This window comes from Loa loa (genome assembly GCF_000183805.2).
Source record: "Loa loa unplaced genomic scaffold supercont3.441, whole genome shotgun sequence".
Lineage (NCBI taxonomy): Eukaryota > Metazoa > Nematoda > Chromadorea > Rhabditida > Onchocercidae > Loa > Loa loa.
The window spans coordinates 30,577-48,407 of NW_018108621.1; the positions used below are offsets into that span (position 1 = coordinate 30,577).

At 32.1% G+C, this 17,831-nt stretch overlaps 3 protein-coding genes across 3 annotated transcripts in view; 2 read left to right on the forward strand and 1 right to left on the reverse strand.

Annotated features, from left to right (window-relative positions):
• LOAG_18680 (CBR-RAN-3 protein) overlaps positions 1-1,793 on the forward strand; it is a 4,372-nt gene extending 2,579 nt beyond the window's left edge. Inside the window, exons 7-10 of the mRNA XM_020451344.1 lie at positions 151-469; positions 753-863; positions 1,060-1,230; positions 1,371-1,793. Coding sequence (XP_020304880.1) covers positions 151-469; positions 753-863; positions 1,060-1,230; positions 1,371-1,549 — 780 coding nt within the window. The 3' untranslated portion in view covers positions 1,550-1,793. The remainder of the gene's footprint in view (positions 1-150; positions 470-752; positions 864-1,059; positions 1,231-1,370) is intronic.
• A 1,674-nt stretch (positions 1,794-3,467) lies between these two features.
• Positions 3,468-8,660, reverse strand: LOAG_06358 (hypothetical protein). The gene is made up of 12 exons (XM_003141894.2): positions 8,262-8,660; positions 7,852-7,941; positions 7,310-7,456; positions 6,068-6,218; positions 5,798-5,897; positions 5,570-5,699; positions 5,284-5,493; positions 5,086-5,184; positions 4,760-4,978; positions 4,296-4,381; positions 3,989-4,151; positions 3,468-3,838 (listed from the first exon to the last, which is right to left on the reverse strand). The coding sequence occupies exons 1-12, from the start codon at positions 8,490-8,492 to the stop codon at positions 3,812-3,814; spliced, it is 1,653 nt and encodes a 550-aa protein (XP_003141942.1). The 5' UTR covers positions 8,493-8,660; the 3' UTR covers positions 3,468-3,811.
• A 1,147-nt stretch (positions 8,661-9,807) lies between these two features.
• LOAG_06359 (RhoGAP domain-containing protein) lies at positions 9,808-13,395 on the forward strand (the record flags this gene model as incomplete). The annotated part of the gene is made up of 11 exons (XM_020447128.1): positions 9,808-9,913; positions 10,405-10,564; positions 10,667-10,735; positions 10,999-11,130; positions 11,377-11,562; positions 11,782-11,895; positions 12,108-12,259; positions 12,438-12,590; positions 12,761-12,864; positions 13,062-13,151; positions 13,312-13,395. The coding sequence occupies 11 exons, from the start codon at positions 9,808-9,810 to the stop codon at positions 13,393-13,395; spliced, it is 1,350 nt and encodes a 449-aa protein (XP_020302608.1).
• Between the last annotated feature and the right edge of the window lie 4,436 nt (positions 13,396-17,831).

Consider the following 17,831-nt stretch of genomic DNA (forward strand, 5'->3'; position numbering starts at 1 on the left):
GGAGAAACAACCAGTGGTCATAGTGCAACATCAACAAAAAGTCATCGTAAAGGTATCGTCGTTCAGATGTGTAGTGAATTTGGGTAACTCTTTGTTCTTGAGTAGGTTGGGTAATTGCTTTTACTGATTAAGTTTATGAAAATTTTACAGATTGCAGCAGGCGAGAATCATTTGGTAATGCTAACAGAGAATGGCGAAGTGTTAACGTTCGGCGATGGCTCAGTTGGCCAATTAGGGAGATGTTCACGGGTTTCTCACATTCGCTCCCAGCGAATGGTGAACGATTCACCAGACTCGTTAAGAATTTCAGTTTACGATAAGGGGAAGAAGAAACTGGTCCTGTTCGACAACATTATGGCTGGTGGATTTTGGACTGCTGCTCGATCCATTGATGGCACTGTTTATGTCTGCGGATTAAACAATTTTGGGCAGTTGGGTGTACCAACACCAGAAGCTCCAGAAGATGAAGGTCTGTACTGGGGTTTTTCTTTCGCTACTTAGCGAGAGCGCAAGAAAATTCATATGCTTCTCTTTACTTTTTGCTACACTAAGTAGGCGAATTTTTTGTAGGTAAGGTGCGACAATCGGATCCGTCGAATCTTGGTACATTTCTTTCGAAACCAGAAAAATTGAGTCTGATATCATTCAAGAATCGAAATGACCAGCTTTCTATATATTATTCAAAGAGAAATATAAAAAATTCTCTCCTTTCTTATCAGATATGTTAATTAGGTCTATGATGGATTTTGTAGGTAGTCAACCAGAACTGAAAATAATGCATCCGGTTAAGGCGAGCGCATTCGGAAGCACAGCAGTTGTTGAACTGAGTGGTATCCAACATATCGTTGCTTTGAATGCACAGGGTAATGATTCTGCATCATCATGAACTTAAGAATTTTCTGTACCTATTTTAATTTGTGCTTGTTGCTGCCATCCCATTCCTACCTATTTCGGGCTGGTTTTCAACGGTTTTACTGTTAGAAATATTTAATGACTTTTCAAGTGTTTCTGATATAATCATTTGGTACGCAAACTTTTAAAAACAAAGAACTTTATTAGGCGAAGTATATGGCATTGGAAAAAACACGGACAATGCGCTCGGATTGGGCACGTGGAATGGTAAGGAGGATGACCACTGGAAGTATTCAGAACTGCAGAAGATTGACATACCAGAGCAGGTCAAGGGAATATCGGCTAGTCTTGGTTGCTCGATTGTTTGGACTGATAATGGTATCTTTTGATTATCATTGGCTAAATTGAAAGTTATTGACTGTAAGGATGTATGGTTAGTTCCCGATCAGTGTTATAAATAACAAAATGCTTCTTGATAGATGCAGGTTAATCGGAGTACATTTTACAATTGTTTTTAGGAAATGCCTACTCTTGGGGTTATGATTCTTCCGGTCAGCTCGGTTTGGGGATTAAAGATGATGAGGAGAAGATGGTTTCGCGACCACGGAAGATTACTTCGGCACATCTTGATGGTTATCGTATCGTTGGGGCATCATTGGCTGACAACCATGCTCTTTTTCTTGCTAAAAAGTTATGAGTAGTGAATACTATCCATGTATTCGTAAAATTAACTTTGCTTAAGCATTTATCATGTGTTACGCAGCACTTAATTGAACTGCAGACATGCTAGAGCATCGTGAAGATGGAGTCCTTTCTTTTGATTTTGGATATTTTTGCAACACTTCCTGTTAGGCTACTTTTGGGTTATTTGTTGATTGTACCTTCGGTTTTTGCATTGAATTTTCCATTGTTCAGCTATCGCATCGGTGAAAGTCAGTCTGTTTTTTCAACTAGTTGATTTTTCAAATTGTTTTTTATTCAAAATGCTTTATGCTTTTCAAATTGTTTGATGTTCTGCCTGATTCCTTCTTGTTCCATTATGATCGTGATATATGCACAATATTACAAGTAACCCTGCTTTCATCCTTTCTCACGTTACTTTTTTTTCTCAAACATTCATTCCTCTATGGAACGATTAGGAATTTATCAAAAGAAAACGAGGGAAATTGTTTGGTATTTTTAAACGCGTATATCTCATGCGTTGATGCGCAAAGTTTTGTTGCTATGTTTCATTTTTCGTTATTTGCTAGGTATGCAACTGTCGATAGGAAAAAACGATATCAGCAGAGGTCTGCATTCCTTCCCATTTCACGGAAAGAAAAAATATGAAGACGGTTAGTGTTGTTTTCCCGTATAGTATTTTTCCGTTTATGGATGGATTAAATGATATCCTCTACATCTGTTTTACAAAAGCTTGTTATTGTTCGTTGGGTTTTTATAGGAAATAATTAGGAATTTGTCAAGAGAAAAGAAAAACTTCTTTGTTGTGTACTCTCTCACGGTCCGAACTCAATTTCTGTTCCTCAGACATCTGTTGCGTCAATAATATAGTTAACCATTGTTTGAAGCTTTGACTGAAGATTCCTCTGGATGATTACACATGACAACAAATAGAATGCAACTAGTGATATGAAGTTATTCTTTATAAAAATTGATTAAAAATCTGTCAAAGAAATATGGCAGCAAGACTAATAGAATAGCTTGTAGCAGTCTGCCGCAACATAAAAATAGCTAGATAAAAACGGACATATTATCTGAAGTAGTTGAATTAAAAGTGATATATTATGCAATAAAAGCAGTTGAAGTGTTAATAAATGCACAGCTACAATTGCAAGAGTACTATTGACAGGAATATTGAGAGAAACATATCTTAGTATTATCTCGGTCCTTCAAAAAAGAAAAAAATTGTTTGCAAAGTCCCTAGCATACTCTAGCCTTCTAGCATATAAAATTCCTAGCCTCAGTCATAATGTAACAATTTAAGCTGTGTTAATAGTGTCATTCTAGTAATCAATCCACCAGTTTGAACTTCTTATATAGAAAGGAAGGCATCTTGTGTTCAAACGACTAAACAATACATAGGAATTGTGGGATCTCAATAAAAATAATGAAGGCTCTTTGTTGTACACTGGTCTCAGTATATTTATAATCGTAATTCCTGTCAAGCATCTATCTGCTCAACAAATAAGTGCGATGAAATTGAAAAATTCTGTTGGTTTCTGATGTTATGGAACTGAGAAAGCCGTTTTGCTGGTTTCTCATCCAATATGTCATTGCCGAACCACAAGATACGATAAAACTGGTATGGTGGATAACTCAAAAGACTAAGAACTAAGAGTGAGGCTATTATCTTACGTAAACTATATATATGTTGCCAAGCACGGGAAGCATTCAACTGCAATAGAAGGCCACAAAGCGCGAATTTGGGAGGGCTCTCCTAAATGCATCGATCAGAACAATACATACATTAAAACATATACATTTCATACAAATTAATAGAAACTACAAATACGAAAAAGCACAGTTTAAAAAAATACAATGGGAAAGTGACAAAAGCCCAGCAATTCTATTTCTATTCAAGTCAAAAATTTTCAGTTCCAAAGACTTAAAACCGTTATTTTCAACGAAATTCAAACAATAACGGCTGGGCTACTACCATAAGATTAATATGTGGAAGGCTTCCACGACTACAACTACAAAAACAGATATGCTACAAAGATACTACCAACAATGAGATGAAAAGAAATTAAACTGGTAAACCACCAAAGGAAATTAAAAATGTTCAACTCTATACAGGGTAAAAAAAAATGCCGTACGGAATACAGATAAAATTTCAACTGGATTAAATCGTACCCGCCTCTCGACCACTAGAAGGAAGATCATTAAATGCTTTGGTGTACATTCCTGTTTTTACATTAAGCACTTACCGTTTGTCAAGACCGGATATTGATTGTCTATTTTATAATTCACTCAGATTTCGCCGAGCCTAGAATGCGCAAGTTAATTGTTACATAAGGCTTTAGTCTTTTCTCAATAGTATCTAGAAATGATTCATAGTTCATGGAAAATGAATGGTTCTGAAAACAAATGTTCCAGACAACATAATATTTAGTGAAAAAACTATGCAAATACTTACAGAAATACCGATAAGGGCAACCGAATTGGGTGCAAGCTCCTTGGCAGGATCAGTAAAACGAAACACACCGTATGTTTTATTATTGTTTCTAGGCCTTAGTTCATAAACCGATGCTGGCAAATTAACTTTAACTCCTGAGCATGCATAAGGTTTGTTGCGTATCCTGAAATAATTTTTAATTAATAAATCACTTATTTCTCACGATAATTCAATAAATGACTAGGTTATTATTATGAAACATAGTAACAAACCGTCTTGCAGTTTCACTAAATCTTATTTCCTGCAAAACGAAAAGAAAATAACTTACGTGGCAAGTCTTCGTGATGATTTGCACTTTGTTAACGGTCTATTATTCGCTACAGAAGTCGTTGCAGATACCGTAACTCGTGAGATCTGAACATATTCTACTATGAGGTACAAATATCCCTGGGAATGTGATCGTACTTTGACCTAATTTAATGTTTTTCTTCTTATCAACAATTACTCCGTAGTAATTCTTCAGGTATAAAAAAAGGGAAAAATTTGTTATAGCACTCTTAATTACATGTGGAATAACACTTTGCATCTCAAACCACATCATCTTTCACTAGACAGCATTCGACACGTTACCAATTCTCTGGTATACAAAATCAAGCATGTATTTTGTGATAAATTCAAATCTGCAATCCTACTCTCTCTTATTTGCTTATATAACAATATCGAAGCCAGCTAGAAATATTCATCTGCACATTCCGATATCTCATACTCAGATATCACAGTGATCAAAATTACCGGTGGTGGTATGCTGACATCGCCATAGCTTCTCAAAGGGCGTCTTGTCATTGTGTTACTGTTGGTTGACAGCGGTTTAACGGGGGTAGTAGGTGATGTAAATTTTGCATGTGATACCATAGTCCGTTGTGCTTTAGCCTTCTGCACCAGCAGATGATCACCCTGGCTTGGTTTTTCTCTTTTCTTCTCACCACATTCCTTTTCTACCATTGTTTCTAGCTGCAAAATAGAATAATTAAAAAGAATGGTCACTTACTGAGAATCAATTAGCTCTTTTTCTTTGTTCTAGAAGATGCATAATTTTCTTCTATTCTTAAATAAACAACTTCGTAGGCCTTTCTTGGTGAAGATTTCAGTGAGGTAGGCCGAGATGTTGGCAGCACTATTCCTTTCGAACTCGAATCTTCAATACGAATTTCATTCACCTAAAAAATTTCCGACGATACTCCAAGTCACTAATAAACAACATTGTGTCTTATTTTGATCTGAATGCTGAACTGAGGAAAAATTTCTGACTAGCAAACCTTAGTAGCCAGTTGTGAAAGATGAGTGGCAGCGGGTTTGGAACCCATTGCCCAGCACCATGGTTGCTTTTCAATAAGGAATTCTTGTTGTGGCCCAATCACCGAACCAGGCCTGCAAATTCGTAACCAAGCAATTGATTCGGCTGCTGTCACGCCATACTCCTTCATCAACCAACAAGCTATCAGCGTCCCGGTTCGACCTAACCCTGCCTGAAATTTGATGCAAATAAGAAGTATTCGTTAAAGTACTGCAATCTACGGCTAACTGATTTAAATATTCAAATACCTTGCAGTGAACGGCCACGCCTCCTCTGGCGTTATCAACAACATTGATAAACCGTTCGACGATTTCATCAGATGGCACTGAACCGTCAACGAAAAAGAGATCGATATGCTCGAAACCTGCGTCTAAAAACCTGCAAAAATGACTTTCTGGGAAACATTCTAAAAAACAAAACGCGGGTAACGCCATCATTTTTCCATACCTCCTACCATCAATACGATGAAAACAAACCTTTTGGCATCATACATACGCTTGTTGAGCCGTATGATAGTTGAAATGTTATGCGCGCGGAAATAATCAAAATACACTTCCGGTGCGTGATATGGATAACCTGAAATTCTTCGATAATTAAATCTTTTTTCATCTATCATATAATAGTCACACTGCCAGCTCCCTTCTAGTTGAGTTTAGACGATGATAACAGTCACGACTAATTAGTTACAAATACCCTATATTTTAAATGAACTTGAAGAATTCATAAAGAGGAAACTTGACACTAACCATTCTCAATAACTGATTTATTGTGCGGTCCACAGAAGCTTAGTATTTTGGTCGGTATAATCCAGTTCAGATCGCCATTCTCGACTTTTTCATAATATTCATATTCATCCGGATCAAAAGTGTCAAACGCCAACCAACCGAATTTCATTGCCTACAATAAACCATACATGCAATATTCATTATAAGTAGATAATCAATTTCGTCTTTCTTCTACTGTGACTTTATTAATCGTAGTTGCCTGTGTTGCAGTTAAGATAACGTAGTTTTTAGAACGATGCATCTAATGTTATCCAGAAGGAAATCGCAAGCGGAAGCATCATCGTCTCGAACTTCTCTACAATTTAGTTTGTTCCTAACTGTTCCTAAGTTTTGTTCCTAATCTCTACCACAAGCTATAAAGTATCATCTTATTGAAGATCTAACAAATGAATGATGTCGCGAAGAAGATGGAGGAGTAATTTTCTTAAAAGATAGAGTAGCTTTGTAAGTTTTCGTGGCTCTCTATGAATACTTGTTAAATCATCTTTAAATATAATAAATACCTTTTATATTATTAAAATATTTCAGCTACTAGCAACTATGTCATTTCATTTATCTCAATCTGTACTGCTGCTGCACTATATGTTTGCTGACAAGTACTGGTAAATGGTCGGACTGCTCTCGATGTCTGTACTATTATGCAACAAATTGTTATCGATATGTTGGTATGTTGAGCTACTGAGCGGTAGCATTTTGGGGTTGTTAATTTTTCTGCTGTCGACAGTAGTGTATCTATGTTCAGAGTTGCTTCTTCTATTTATGAATTTTAGAACTGCCAAAGAATGAGATAGTCTTTCATATAGATTGTTTCGCTGAACTCAAAAACCCAGTTACAATTTAAGAGTGAGAAAGAACCACGCACTCACTATATGTTTGCTACAGTTTCGCTTCTTTCTCCCACTCTCTCTCCCCCCTCCTCTCTCTCCCTCTCTCTGTCTCCCTCCTCTCTCTCTCTCTTGTATACGTTATGTACAAATTGTTGCTATGTAGTGGAAGGTAAACCAAAAACTTTCCGGAAACATCTCTGCAAGTAAAACACTGCTGCAAATTTGTGGAGGAAATTTATCGATGAAAATTTAGTTTTTCTTGTTAAATTTCCCTATCCCAAAAATTACGTTGAACCACCAATACATTGCTGCTGATTAGTAATTACTTAGTAAATGTAGGACTATTAAGAAAATATCGTGCGCTCTATATAAATACCTTCTCGATACTGCGAAGTACATTGTGAAGGTGTAGTCTGTAAGTTGCGGGGCCCATCGCTGCATCCCGAAATCCGATAAAGCCATTCGGTTCCGCCTTGTGTATCCGTAAATAAGCTATTTCGGCCGTCATTCCCAGATAAAGAATCTGGAAAACAAAAAAATGATATTAATAGCTCGCCAAATAGGATGATTGCTTTCAAATATTATTTCGTCTATATATAACCCAGGGCGAATTTATTTCAATCAATTTTACCTCGTTATTTTTGTTGTCATCCATCCCGTTTATGTTATTTTTCTTATTTTTTCCCTTCTAAATTTCTATATCTTATATTTAAACATCGTTCTTATTCTTTTTTATATACGCTTTTTATATATCTTATTATCCTATTTTTTTTATATACGCTGTATGTACTGCCTTTGCTTTGATTTAAATTACTTTTTGTTTTCCATTTAAATAAAAGAAAGTTCAATTCGCCTTATTTTTCAATTCAGTAGGATAATCATGTTAAATAAAAACAAGATTTAAGAGTGAGAACCTACCGCATAAGAGCCCACTAAATAAGCTGTATTTACCCGACATTCATCGGCAGATCCGCAGCATACCACTACAGATTTCTCACCATCCACCTCCTAAATTCGAAAAAAAGAAATATTTCACAAATAATTTCTTTTATTTTTTTATCATAATAAATAGGCGTGAAAACAAAATGACCACTGTCTTGGCATTTAGCTCTCCTCCATTATCAAATGATCTCAAGCACAAAATTATTTTAAGCTGTAAGAGCTACAGGACTACAAAACAGACAGAAGTCGAGGAAAGAAATTTGTCTATTCGGAGAGCTTATGGACCGATGATTTTTTCTATTCCTGAAATCCGATGAAAATTCTTAGCAGAAGAAATCTATGCAGGAAAGTTGACGATGAGTGGCTCTTTATACTCTTAGACATACCTCTAATCTTTCCGTGAGATTTTGACAGAATCGGTAAAGCACAGACAGATTTAATGGGCCAAAATCGGAATAGAAACTGTCATAATGCACTTCGTCGTCGACGTAATAATAATCCGTAGAACGGTCTGGCTTCGGTCGATTTTGGAATGCACAGAAAAAGAGCTTTTTCGGAATAATTTCTGCTACTCGTCCATGTAAATTACTGTTCTGCGTGAGTGATTCTCGGGCCATCTAAGCTCTGCTACAGTGATGGCTTCTTTTAGATAATGCTGATAGATTCTTCAAATACTTGACAGATCCTTAAAATCCTTGCCAGATCTACAGTTCACAGTCCATGATTAGGCATTGCTCTTCCTTTTGATTGTTCCGTGGTCCGCCGGAACTCTTCACTGAAAATCGATTACGTTCGGAATATGTAAGTGATAATTTTCTTGTTTTTTTTTACGAAATCTTGCTATTACATGTTTCGATCAAAAAAACCTTGGAAACTATGTTCGCTTAACTTAATAAATTCACGTTCACACGTTTACGATAATAGGGGATCCTTTTGTTGTACTATAGAAAAATATTATAAACTGATCAGTTTCGATAATTCTGGCAAAACTGCAAATACATGAAATTTTATCTTGCATGTCCCATAGAGAAATTAAATAAATTAATATCAAAAACTCATAATACATTTGTCAGATTCTGACCTTTTTCGATACTATTTGAAATATTACTTCAACTACTCTATCCAAAAAAGCGCGACTTAATTATGAAAATTCTGTAGATAGCTGCATTCCGAGTTCATATCATGCTTTTTAAATGCTCACTCTGTCTCAGATTCATAAATGATGAATGATATAAGCAAATTAAGAATCCACAAACTCTGGCAATATCTTAGTCAGATTGTATACCATGCGTTTGAATTAACAGATCTGTCGAATACCCATATAGCACGGTAAATTTAAATGTTTATGAGATAAAACGATCCATTCTATTTAATGTTGTACTACTGTACTGAATTCATTCAATTACCATATCTTGGTTAGGTACCGTACTTCCATGCATCAAATCAATTAAGAATATGAATAGTAAGTGACACTTCACCCTTATTCCTCACAGGTACCCACTCAACACAGCGATTAATAAAGACAAGCTTCGCGACCTATTGACCTCCACCTATTCCGCAACTATTTCCTTCATCCCGCAGTTAACAACAATGCTATCACGTGCTCGAAATTATACGGCCTGTTATGAAATGACGCGGCCTATATAGTTACTTTTCGGCGAAGGCTGCCAGTGGTTTGGAAGGTTTCGTCCCGGTTTCTTTTCTGAGATTGTTTTACTTTACCTTACATGAGTGCAAAGGTCAGAGACGACATGGTAGAAAAGAATGATTTTTTGAATATTTCTCGATACCTTTGACTGAAACCGGAATTTTTTTCGGTTACTGTACGACTGTGAAAGAGGGAAAATTGTGACGATTGGGAAAAGGAAACGATATAATTTTCAAAAAATGGAATATTGATAAGTGTTGGCAAGATTCAAACGACAAACGACAATGGGAAGTTGTGAGCTTGCAAATGCCGGTTTTGTGGAACCGGATGCGGAATTTGCTGAGGATGATTTGTTCGGCTTGGATGATATGAGTGGTGCTAGTTTGAATAGTAAGTTTTTATTTGAACAGAAAAATTGGAAATCATCGGGATTAGAGTGAAAATGTTATTATTCTTAGTTTGAGAGGTAAATTATATCAAAACGATACGAGCAAAAGTTATGACATGATTTATATCGGCTCATAAAAGCCAGGTAAACAAGTTTTTACTGGATCAGAAAACTTTCATCACAGGGAATAGCTTTCGGTGCATTTTGATTTATTATCTTAAGTGGCTAATGCCAGTTAAGTTTTTCATTTTTTTTTCTTTGTTCTCATCAGCATATATTAATACAGTTGATAGTAAGTAAATATGTTAATATGACGGTACCTTAATGCGATGTTATATTTATTGCACTATCGACTGATACAAGTACTGTAGTTAATTGATAAGATTTACATATAGAATTTATTTTCATTTCTGTATTTTGGAAGGGATATAGTTACGGAATTTTTGTTAACTGTCTAGTCAAAGTTTTCTGTGAAGTTTTGCAGAGGAATTAGGTTTGGATGATCCAATTCTTATCACATCTTCGTTTCTGGAACGCGATAATTTTGAGAAGGAACTTGGTTGTTCAGCAGATGATCCGTTTGCGGAAGATTTCACCAATATAAGTCAGCATGAGATTGTGAATGTGATTGCCGACGGTGATTGGGTGGGGAGGTGTCTTTTTAAATTTACCTGTTCTTTCGTGTTTTTTTTTTCTTTTCACGCATAATTATTTGCACTGTTCTATTTTCTTATCTCATCAATCATCCGTTTCAGGCCGATTGTTGTGATCTACGCTTATCGGCTTCCTTCAAATAAAACGTTTGATCACGCGAAATTTCTACGGTGAATTCTTTACGCTTTTAAAATCTGGTCGAATAATTTCTTCCTTAGAATCATCATTTCTGATTATAACTTTAGCGATGACGAAATTGAACTTGTTCAGACTCCTTTTTTTTTCTTTTAATTCAGGACATCTCTTCTGATATTCTATTTCAAAAGAATGTAAAAGAACTTCATAGATAGGTGCAAAAACCGATGACTTCTCTGTACTATATGATATTTCAATCGATCCCATGATAGTTAAGTATAAAAAATGTTGGTTACAGATTTTTGCAATTTACACTGGATAAATTGGTTGAGTTAGACTATACTATTGTGTATTTCCACTATGGATTGCGAAGTAATAACAAACCATCCTTAAAATGGTTACTTCAAGCAAACTCCATTCTAGACAGAAAGTGAGCTTTCCTTCTTTTTCTTTTCAGGTCAAGGAATCATTGCAAAGCAAACATTTACTTTTTTTTGCTGGCAGATATTGAACTAATTTTGCAGAAATTTCGTATTTTTCGCGACATGTTTTTTGCGACATGTTCTATTGATTGATTATAAGATGTGAGGCAGAAGTGATAGTATTAAGGCTGTGATTTATCCTCATCTATACTTTTTTTATATTCAAAATGATTTGTTTTATGAATTTTGTATAGATACAAGAAGAACTTGAAAGCGCTTTATCTGGTTCATCCGACACGATTCATTCGTATTGTTTGGAGCATCTTCAAACCATTTATATCCATTAAATTTGAGCGGAAGATTCATTACGTCAATTACTTGCATGAATTGGATTCGGTTTTGCGCGTGGAGCAACTCAATCTCCCGCAGCCTATCAAAGAGTACATTTTTTCTAACATTCAAAATCATAAGAAGTTTTACCTGAAATTGGTAAATGACGCAATGATATATGACAGTGCGAATGAGATGGTTACGCTCTTTATTTTGAAAATTGTTATTGGATGCGGAAGGGGGTGATTCTCTAATTAATTAATCATCTTTCTCTAGTAATCCTATAATTAATTATCTTTTAAATTGCTACTTTAATTTCATCCTTTTAGTCACGACTCATCACTTCTTTTGGCCTCACGCATTACACCTGACAAATCACAACTGACCAGAAGATCCTGCCCAACCCCACGTCCAACTCAACAGTTCAATGTTCCATTGGAATTGTGAGTTGTTTAAAGTATAGGAGAAATGGTGAAGGAGTTTGCATATTCCTAGCCTTACAGACAACCTTATCATGTTGATACAGTGGTTCAGGTATGGAAATAGCTGCCAAAATTTTGGAATATCGAAAATTTCGATTAGATGTGATTCAAGTAAGTGTTAAAAGGTAGTAGCAGTATATGGATGAATTGATTTAATGAATGGAATATTGTAGCATATTATCACACAATCCTGACTGTGATGTACCTCCCGTAGTCACTGATCTCACTGCATTTCTGCGAGACAATTCCTTAAATGTTGTTGGGTTATTCAGGCGATCTGCTGAAGTTAATTCAATTCGAAGATTGCAGGAACGTATTGATAGAGGTTCGTATATTCTCTTAACTCTGTTTGAAATTGTGTGATGAACTGTTTGTGATCAAAATTAAAAAGTTTTATTAAAATGCACGTGCATTTTTCGATTCTTTTCTCTTCTTTAATAATGACTTTTTTTGTTATAGCTATCTTTTAGTTCTTGGCTTATCATCTGTGAAATCGTTTGCAGGTGAAAAAATAGATTTTTTGAATGAAGAACCATATAAGAATAATTTGTTAGCAGCATCTGTCGATGCTTCGGTCTTATTGAAGACGTTTTTGCGTTCACTGGGTGAGCCGGTTATTACCAATGCATTATACCCCAAACTTACTGCTCTCTCAGGTACTGTCAATTTTGATTGGTCACTGATCTGTATAGGAATATATTTAAAGAATTCTATCCATTTCATTGTAAATCATATCGTGAATGTAGGGACGTTTAGGAACTCTAAAAGGATTAGAGAGATCGATGAGAAAGTGGTAAAAATTATGCAGGAGCACTTCTTTCTTTAGAATTGCCAAAGGACAATAAATTGGGAGCGATCATTGAAATCGTGGATGCTCTCCCACTTGGAAATCGAATGTTGTTGAAGACTGTATGCCAGTTCTTGACAGAGGTTTTTTGTTTTTCATTTCTACAAATTGCAATAGTAGTTACTGATTTTAGTCGCTTTAGGCAGTTTTCATCTTCATACAATTTACACTAATTTATGGCAGAGATATGATCCAGTACTGTTTGCCTAGGAAGTATTCCTGTCAAAAAATGCTTTTGTATCCAATGAAAGTTTTTTGGATTTACTTTTCTACTTTCCAGGTAGCTGCTAACAGCAAAGAAAACTTGATGAATGCTAACAATCTCAGTGTTGTTTTTGGTCCAAACTTAACATGGCCTACAGATCGCGAGGTAAAATTGATATTTCACATTGTCTATAGTATCGTCAGTTGGCTTTGGACAAAGCAACCATTTTCTTCGAAATGTGCAACAGTCGAAGAAGGACTGAGAAATAATATGGGAAATTTTCTTTTGTTATGCTTAGTTATGACAATTTATTCGCTTTTTTCAGGTTCCAATAACTCAGTTAAATAACCTGAATAATTTTTGTTATCGTTTGATCATGGACTATGATAAAGTGTTCAAGGGAAAATGATATATACCCCATGGGACCTATGCAATTATGTTGTTTCTTGGAGTTCTGTTTAAATGCCTTTTTGCTCAGTTATATGTTAATCCAAAGAACTAAGAATAAGTCTCGTTATTTTTATCATGTGATTTGTTTATATTTGATTAGCGCTGAAGAGATTTTAATATTTCTGGTTCCAAGTTTTTGATCAATATCTCTTTCCGGAATCGCATTATATCGTATGTGTGTTTGTTTAATAGAATGAAAGATGCAAATTGGCAATCAGGTTACACTGCATTTGCAGTAATTTCACATGCAAATTTTTGGTCATTTTCCTTTTTTGAATGAGAAAAAACGAATTTAATGTTATAATTTCTCGAGGAGATGTTTCAGTAACACTTTACTGAGTACTATGTCTTTCAGCTAAAAAAATGTTGGTACCATTCGTAGGCATTGCTTCATTTCATTCATAAATTTCTCATAAGCATAAATTCCCTATGTTATCATATTTATTTTAACACCTATTTATTTTATGCTGTTAGTTTAAATTGTTCAGTGATGAATTTTGAAACTGCGATATCTATATTCACTTCACTTCAATTAACAATGTTATATTCCATTTATCATAAATTTATCAATATTATCTTTCTTTCTGTTATACACCATTTTTGAAATAAAGCTTTGTACATTGCAATTTACTTGGTAACATTTATAAAACATTTGTCGTCACATTTGTTTTATAAACAAGATCAGAGAAATCTTCAACATGCAATTAAACCAAGAGTTGTTCAGTTCTTATCTGTTGCGTCCAATCTTTCACTTGATCACGGATAATTTTGACTTGTTATATTTATAGCAAAAATCAAAAAATTCAAAAATAACAATTTTGAAAATGAATTTAAAAGTAGATATTAATTCGAAAATAAACCATAAACCGGGACTTTCAACACATTACTTTATCAAACATTGATAAGGAACAATCTTTGCCTATCTTTTGCTTAGCGCATTTGCTATCCTCATGGATCATTGGTTAAGAAACACCTGCTCTAAGGGATAAATAGATGAAAGCAAAAGCGGTGAAAATATCTTTCATCTTTAGCATTTAATTCAAATGATATAAAATTGATGAAAGATTGATTAATTCATTCAAATTAAATTAAATTGTCACATTAAATTTTGATATGACAGTTGTTTCATCGATAAAACGATCAATATTTTGTGTATAATTTCATTGGATATACATCCTGAAAGCATAACAAATCATTTATGTTACTGAGGATAATCATATAGCATAGCTGATTGTTTACAAGTTTAGTATAATTTAAAATGAAATTTTGTAGTATAATTGAAATTTATAATTGCATATTATCTTTTTTTTTTTTTTATTTCATATTCAGTTATATTTAATTGATAACAAATTTCATCTTAGATAAGCATGCTAATAATATGAAATAATTTACAAAATATTTTAATTATTTTACAATAAATTCATTTTATTTTTTTTCTTTAATTTTGAATTTTTCTTTTTTTTTGCAAAAAAAATATGCTCGAAAGTTAATTGCTGAAAATTTATCAAATAAAAATTAACATTGCAAATATTTTCATTTATTCAAATAATTCATTTCATCTAAACATCATCTTTATATTATTGCCAAATTTTTATCATTTCAAAATTTTTTATTATTATATTTTGAAAAATTAATACTTTGAAAATGAAAATTTAAAACAAAAAAAAAGGAACATAAAAATATATTAAATGATATACTTGAAAAATTGTTACTTTGAAAATTTAAAACATAAAAATATGTTAAATAATAATGATAATAAAAAATACTATCCAAGTTTTTACCTTTGTTTTTTTTATTTATTTATTTATTTTTTTTGTTCAAATTTATTATGATACATATTTTCATTTATTAATTTAATATGTTCAATTTTTTATTCGTAATTGTTTATTTTATTATTGAGCAATAAAATAAATGTAATTTTTTTTATCTATTCGTTCAAAAAAAAAAAAAAGAAAAAAGAAAAAAAAATAGATACATAAAATCTTTTCTTTCGTTCTTTTTTTTTTTTGTTCAAAAAAAAAAAGAAAAGTTTTTGTTTGCAGATATATCATTATTGTTAAGATAACCGTTATTTAAGTTTCAAATTTCAAAAACTTCACCTCTCTTTCGCTTTTATCATTTTGTTTTCATCCTCAGAACATATGCTTATTTGATAATTTTTGTTCTAAATTATCAAATTTTCTTATTTGTATCAATTTTATTAATTTTTTTAAAATCAATATTCAAGTTATTTTAATTTTTTTTTTTTCAGTCCGATCTTTTTTTGCATATGTTTTTTTTTTTTTTGCAGTAGTTATGGTTTCAATATAGTGTTTTTGCAATTTACTATTGACTATGTGTTGGATGAATTGATGAAATCATATAATTTATAAATAATTAACCTTAAATTGTTTTATTTATGCTTTTTATTTTTCAAATTGATTATTTAAAACTGACAGTACTAAGCTTTCAATCATTCAATCATTCTTTGCTTTCTTTTAACAGTTCATTGCTTAATCATTATCATTATCAAATGATAAAATCACTGATTAAGTATGACAACATGTTGAAAAACTCTAGTGGAATTTATTAAATGTTAACACAGATGTGATAACGGGGGAAATTATCAATATCGAAAATATTTACGACGATGAAATGAAACGATGAAATGAAAGTGATAATTTTATGATGATAGCGAAATAAAGATAATGATTATCATATAAGTGACTATCATATAAATATATCTATTAGCTTTTTAACATTCTATTTTTAATTATTTCAATTTATCTTGTTCTTGCTTTTCCTCTTAATTCTTTTAATTTCCTCTTCTTTTTTCCTACCAAATCTACCAATTTCATTAATTTCCAATTTATTTATGGTTAAAAATAATGAATATTGTAATTAGCGTTGAAATGTTTTTATAATTTTCCTAAAATTAAATGAAAAATTGGCGAAAACTACATTGACTAATTAGCCAAATGTTAAATGATCGATGGAAAGAATTAAATTTTTGGTTTATAAATTGTTGAACTAATTTACTTCAATTTGTTACATTGATCTATCCATTAATGAATAATTATAATTTCCAATTATAATTTCCATTAAATCCTATCTTTCATTATATTTTCCTGCGCTATAATTTTACTGATTATTTGCATAACTAATTGTTAATGAATATATTTTAAATTCTGAAACTTCTCCCTTTTTTTTTGGAATTCAATAAATATCCGAAATAAATTCAAAAGAGAATAAAAAAAATTACATGTTCAAAAAAAAAAAATTTGCCAACTAATTAACTAATAACTAATTTCTGTTTAGCTAAAATGAATTATTAATTTATGCGGAAAATTAGCAATTTTAGAATTTGTTCAATTACTAAAAGGCGTAATTTAAACTTGTAATTATTTTTTTATTAAAGTTTTCAAACCAAAAGTTTTTCAATAACAATTTTCTTTTTGCAAAAAAGAAAAAATTTTTAAAAATATTTATTCTAATCCAAGAAATCGAATCGAAATATAATTTGTAAATTTTAATAAATGAATAATTCAATGATATCTTATTTATTAATGAAAAATTATTTTAAAAAAACCATAAAATTTTAGCCAATAAAAGATTAAATTTTCACTTAAAACTAATTCTTAATATTAGTAATGGAAAAAAAAAAGATTTTATTAGGAAGAATAATAACAAAGTATTATTAACTTTTAAAATGTTATCATTTACAACAAATAATGGCAATTTTTTAATAAAAATTATACGAATGGCTTCTTCCGATTTAGCGTTTTTTTTTTTTTTATTCTTTAACATTATAAACGATTCATTAACATATTCATGATATTTTAATAAAATTTCATCATTTTAGAAGAATATATATCCTGTAAATTGGTAATGTGTGGTTTAGTATCATCAGTACATATTCATGACGACAATAATGATCGAATGTTAGTCTTATCCTTTCTTTCATTAGCTTTGAAATGATTTCAAAATTTTATCGCTTTTTTTTTTTGCTTTTTTCACACTTTCTTCTATAATACAACAATTATTTTAATTGTTATCCATTTTAGGCAAAATAAAAAAGAAAAGCAGTTGTTTTTAAAAGTTCATATGTCAGAAATTAATTTTTCCTTTTTTTTTCCCTTCTGAATTGTAATCGATCCATTTATTTAAACTTTAAACAAATAATATATTTGTAGTAGCAGAAATTAACGCTTACATTTAACTAAAATGTAACAGAATTATAAAAAATAATTTTCATTTAAATAAAAGTTAGTAGGAAGAGAATTGATAAATTATTGGGTTTATATAATAATAAAACGATTAGGTAGAAAACAAAATTTATAATAGTAATAACAATGATAACAATAATAATAATAATAATAATAATAATAATAATAATAATAATAATAATAATAATAA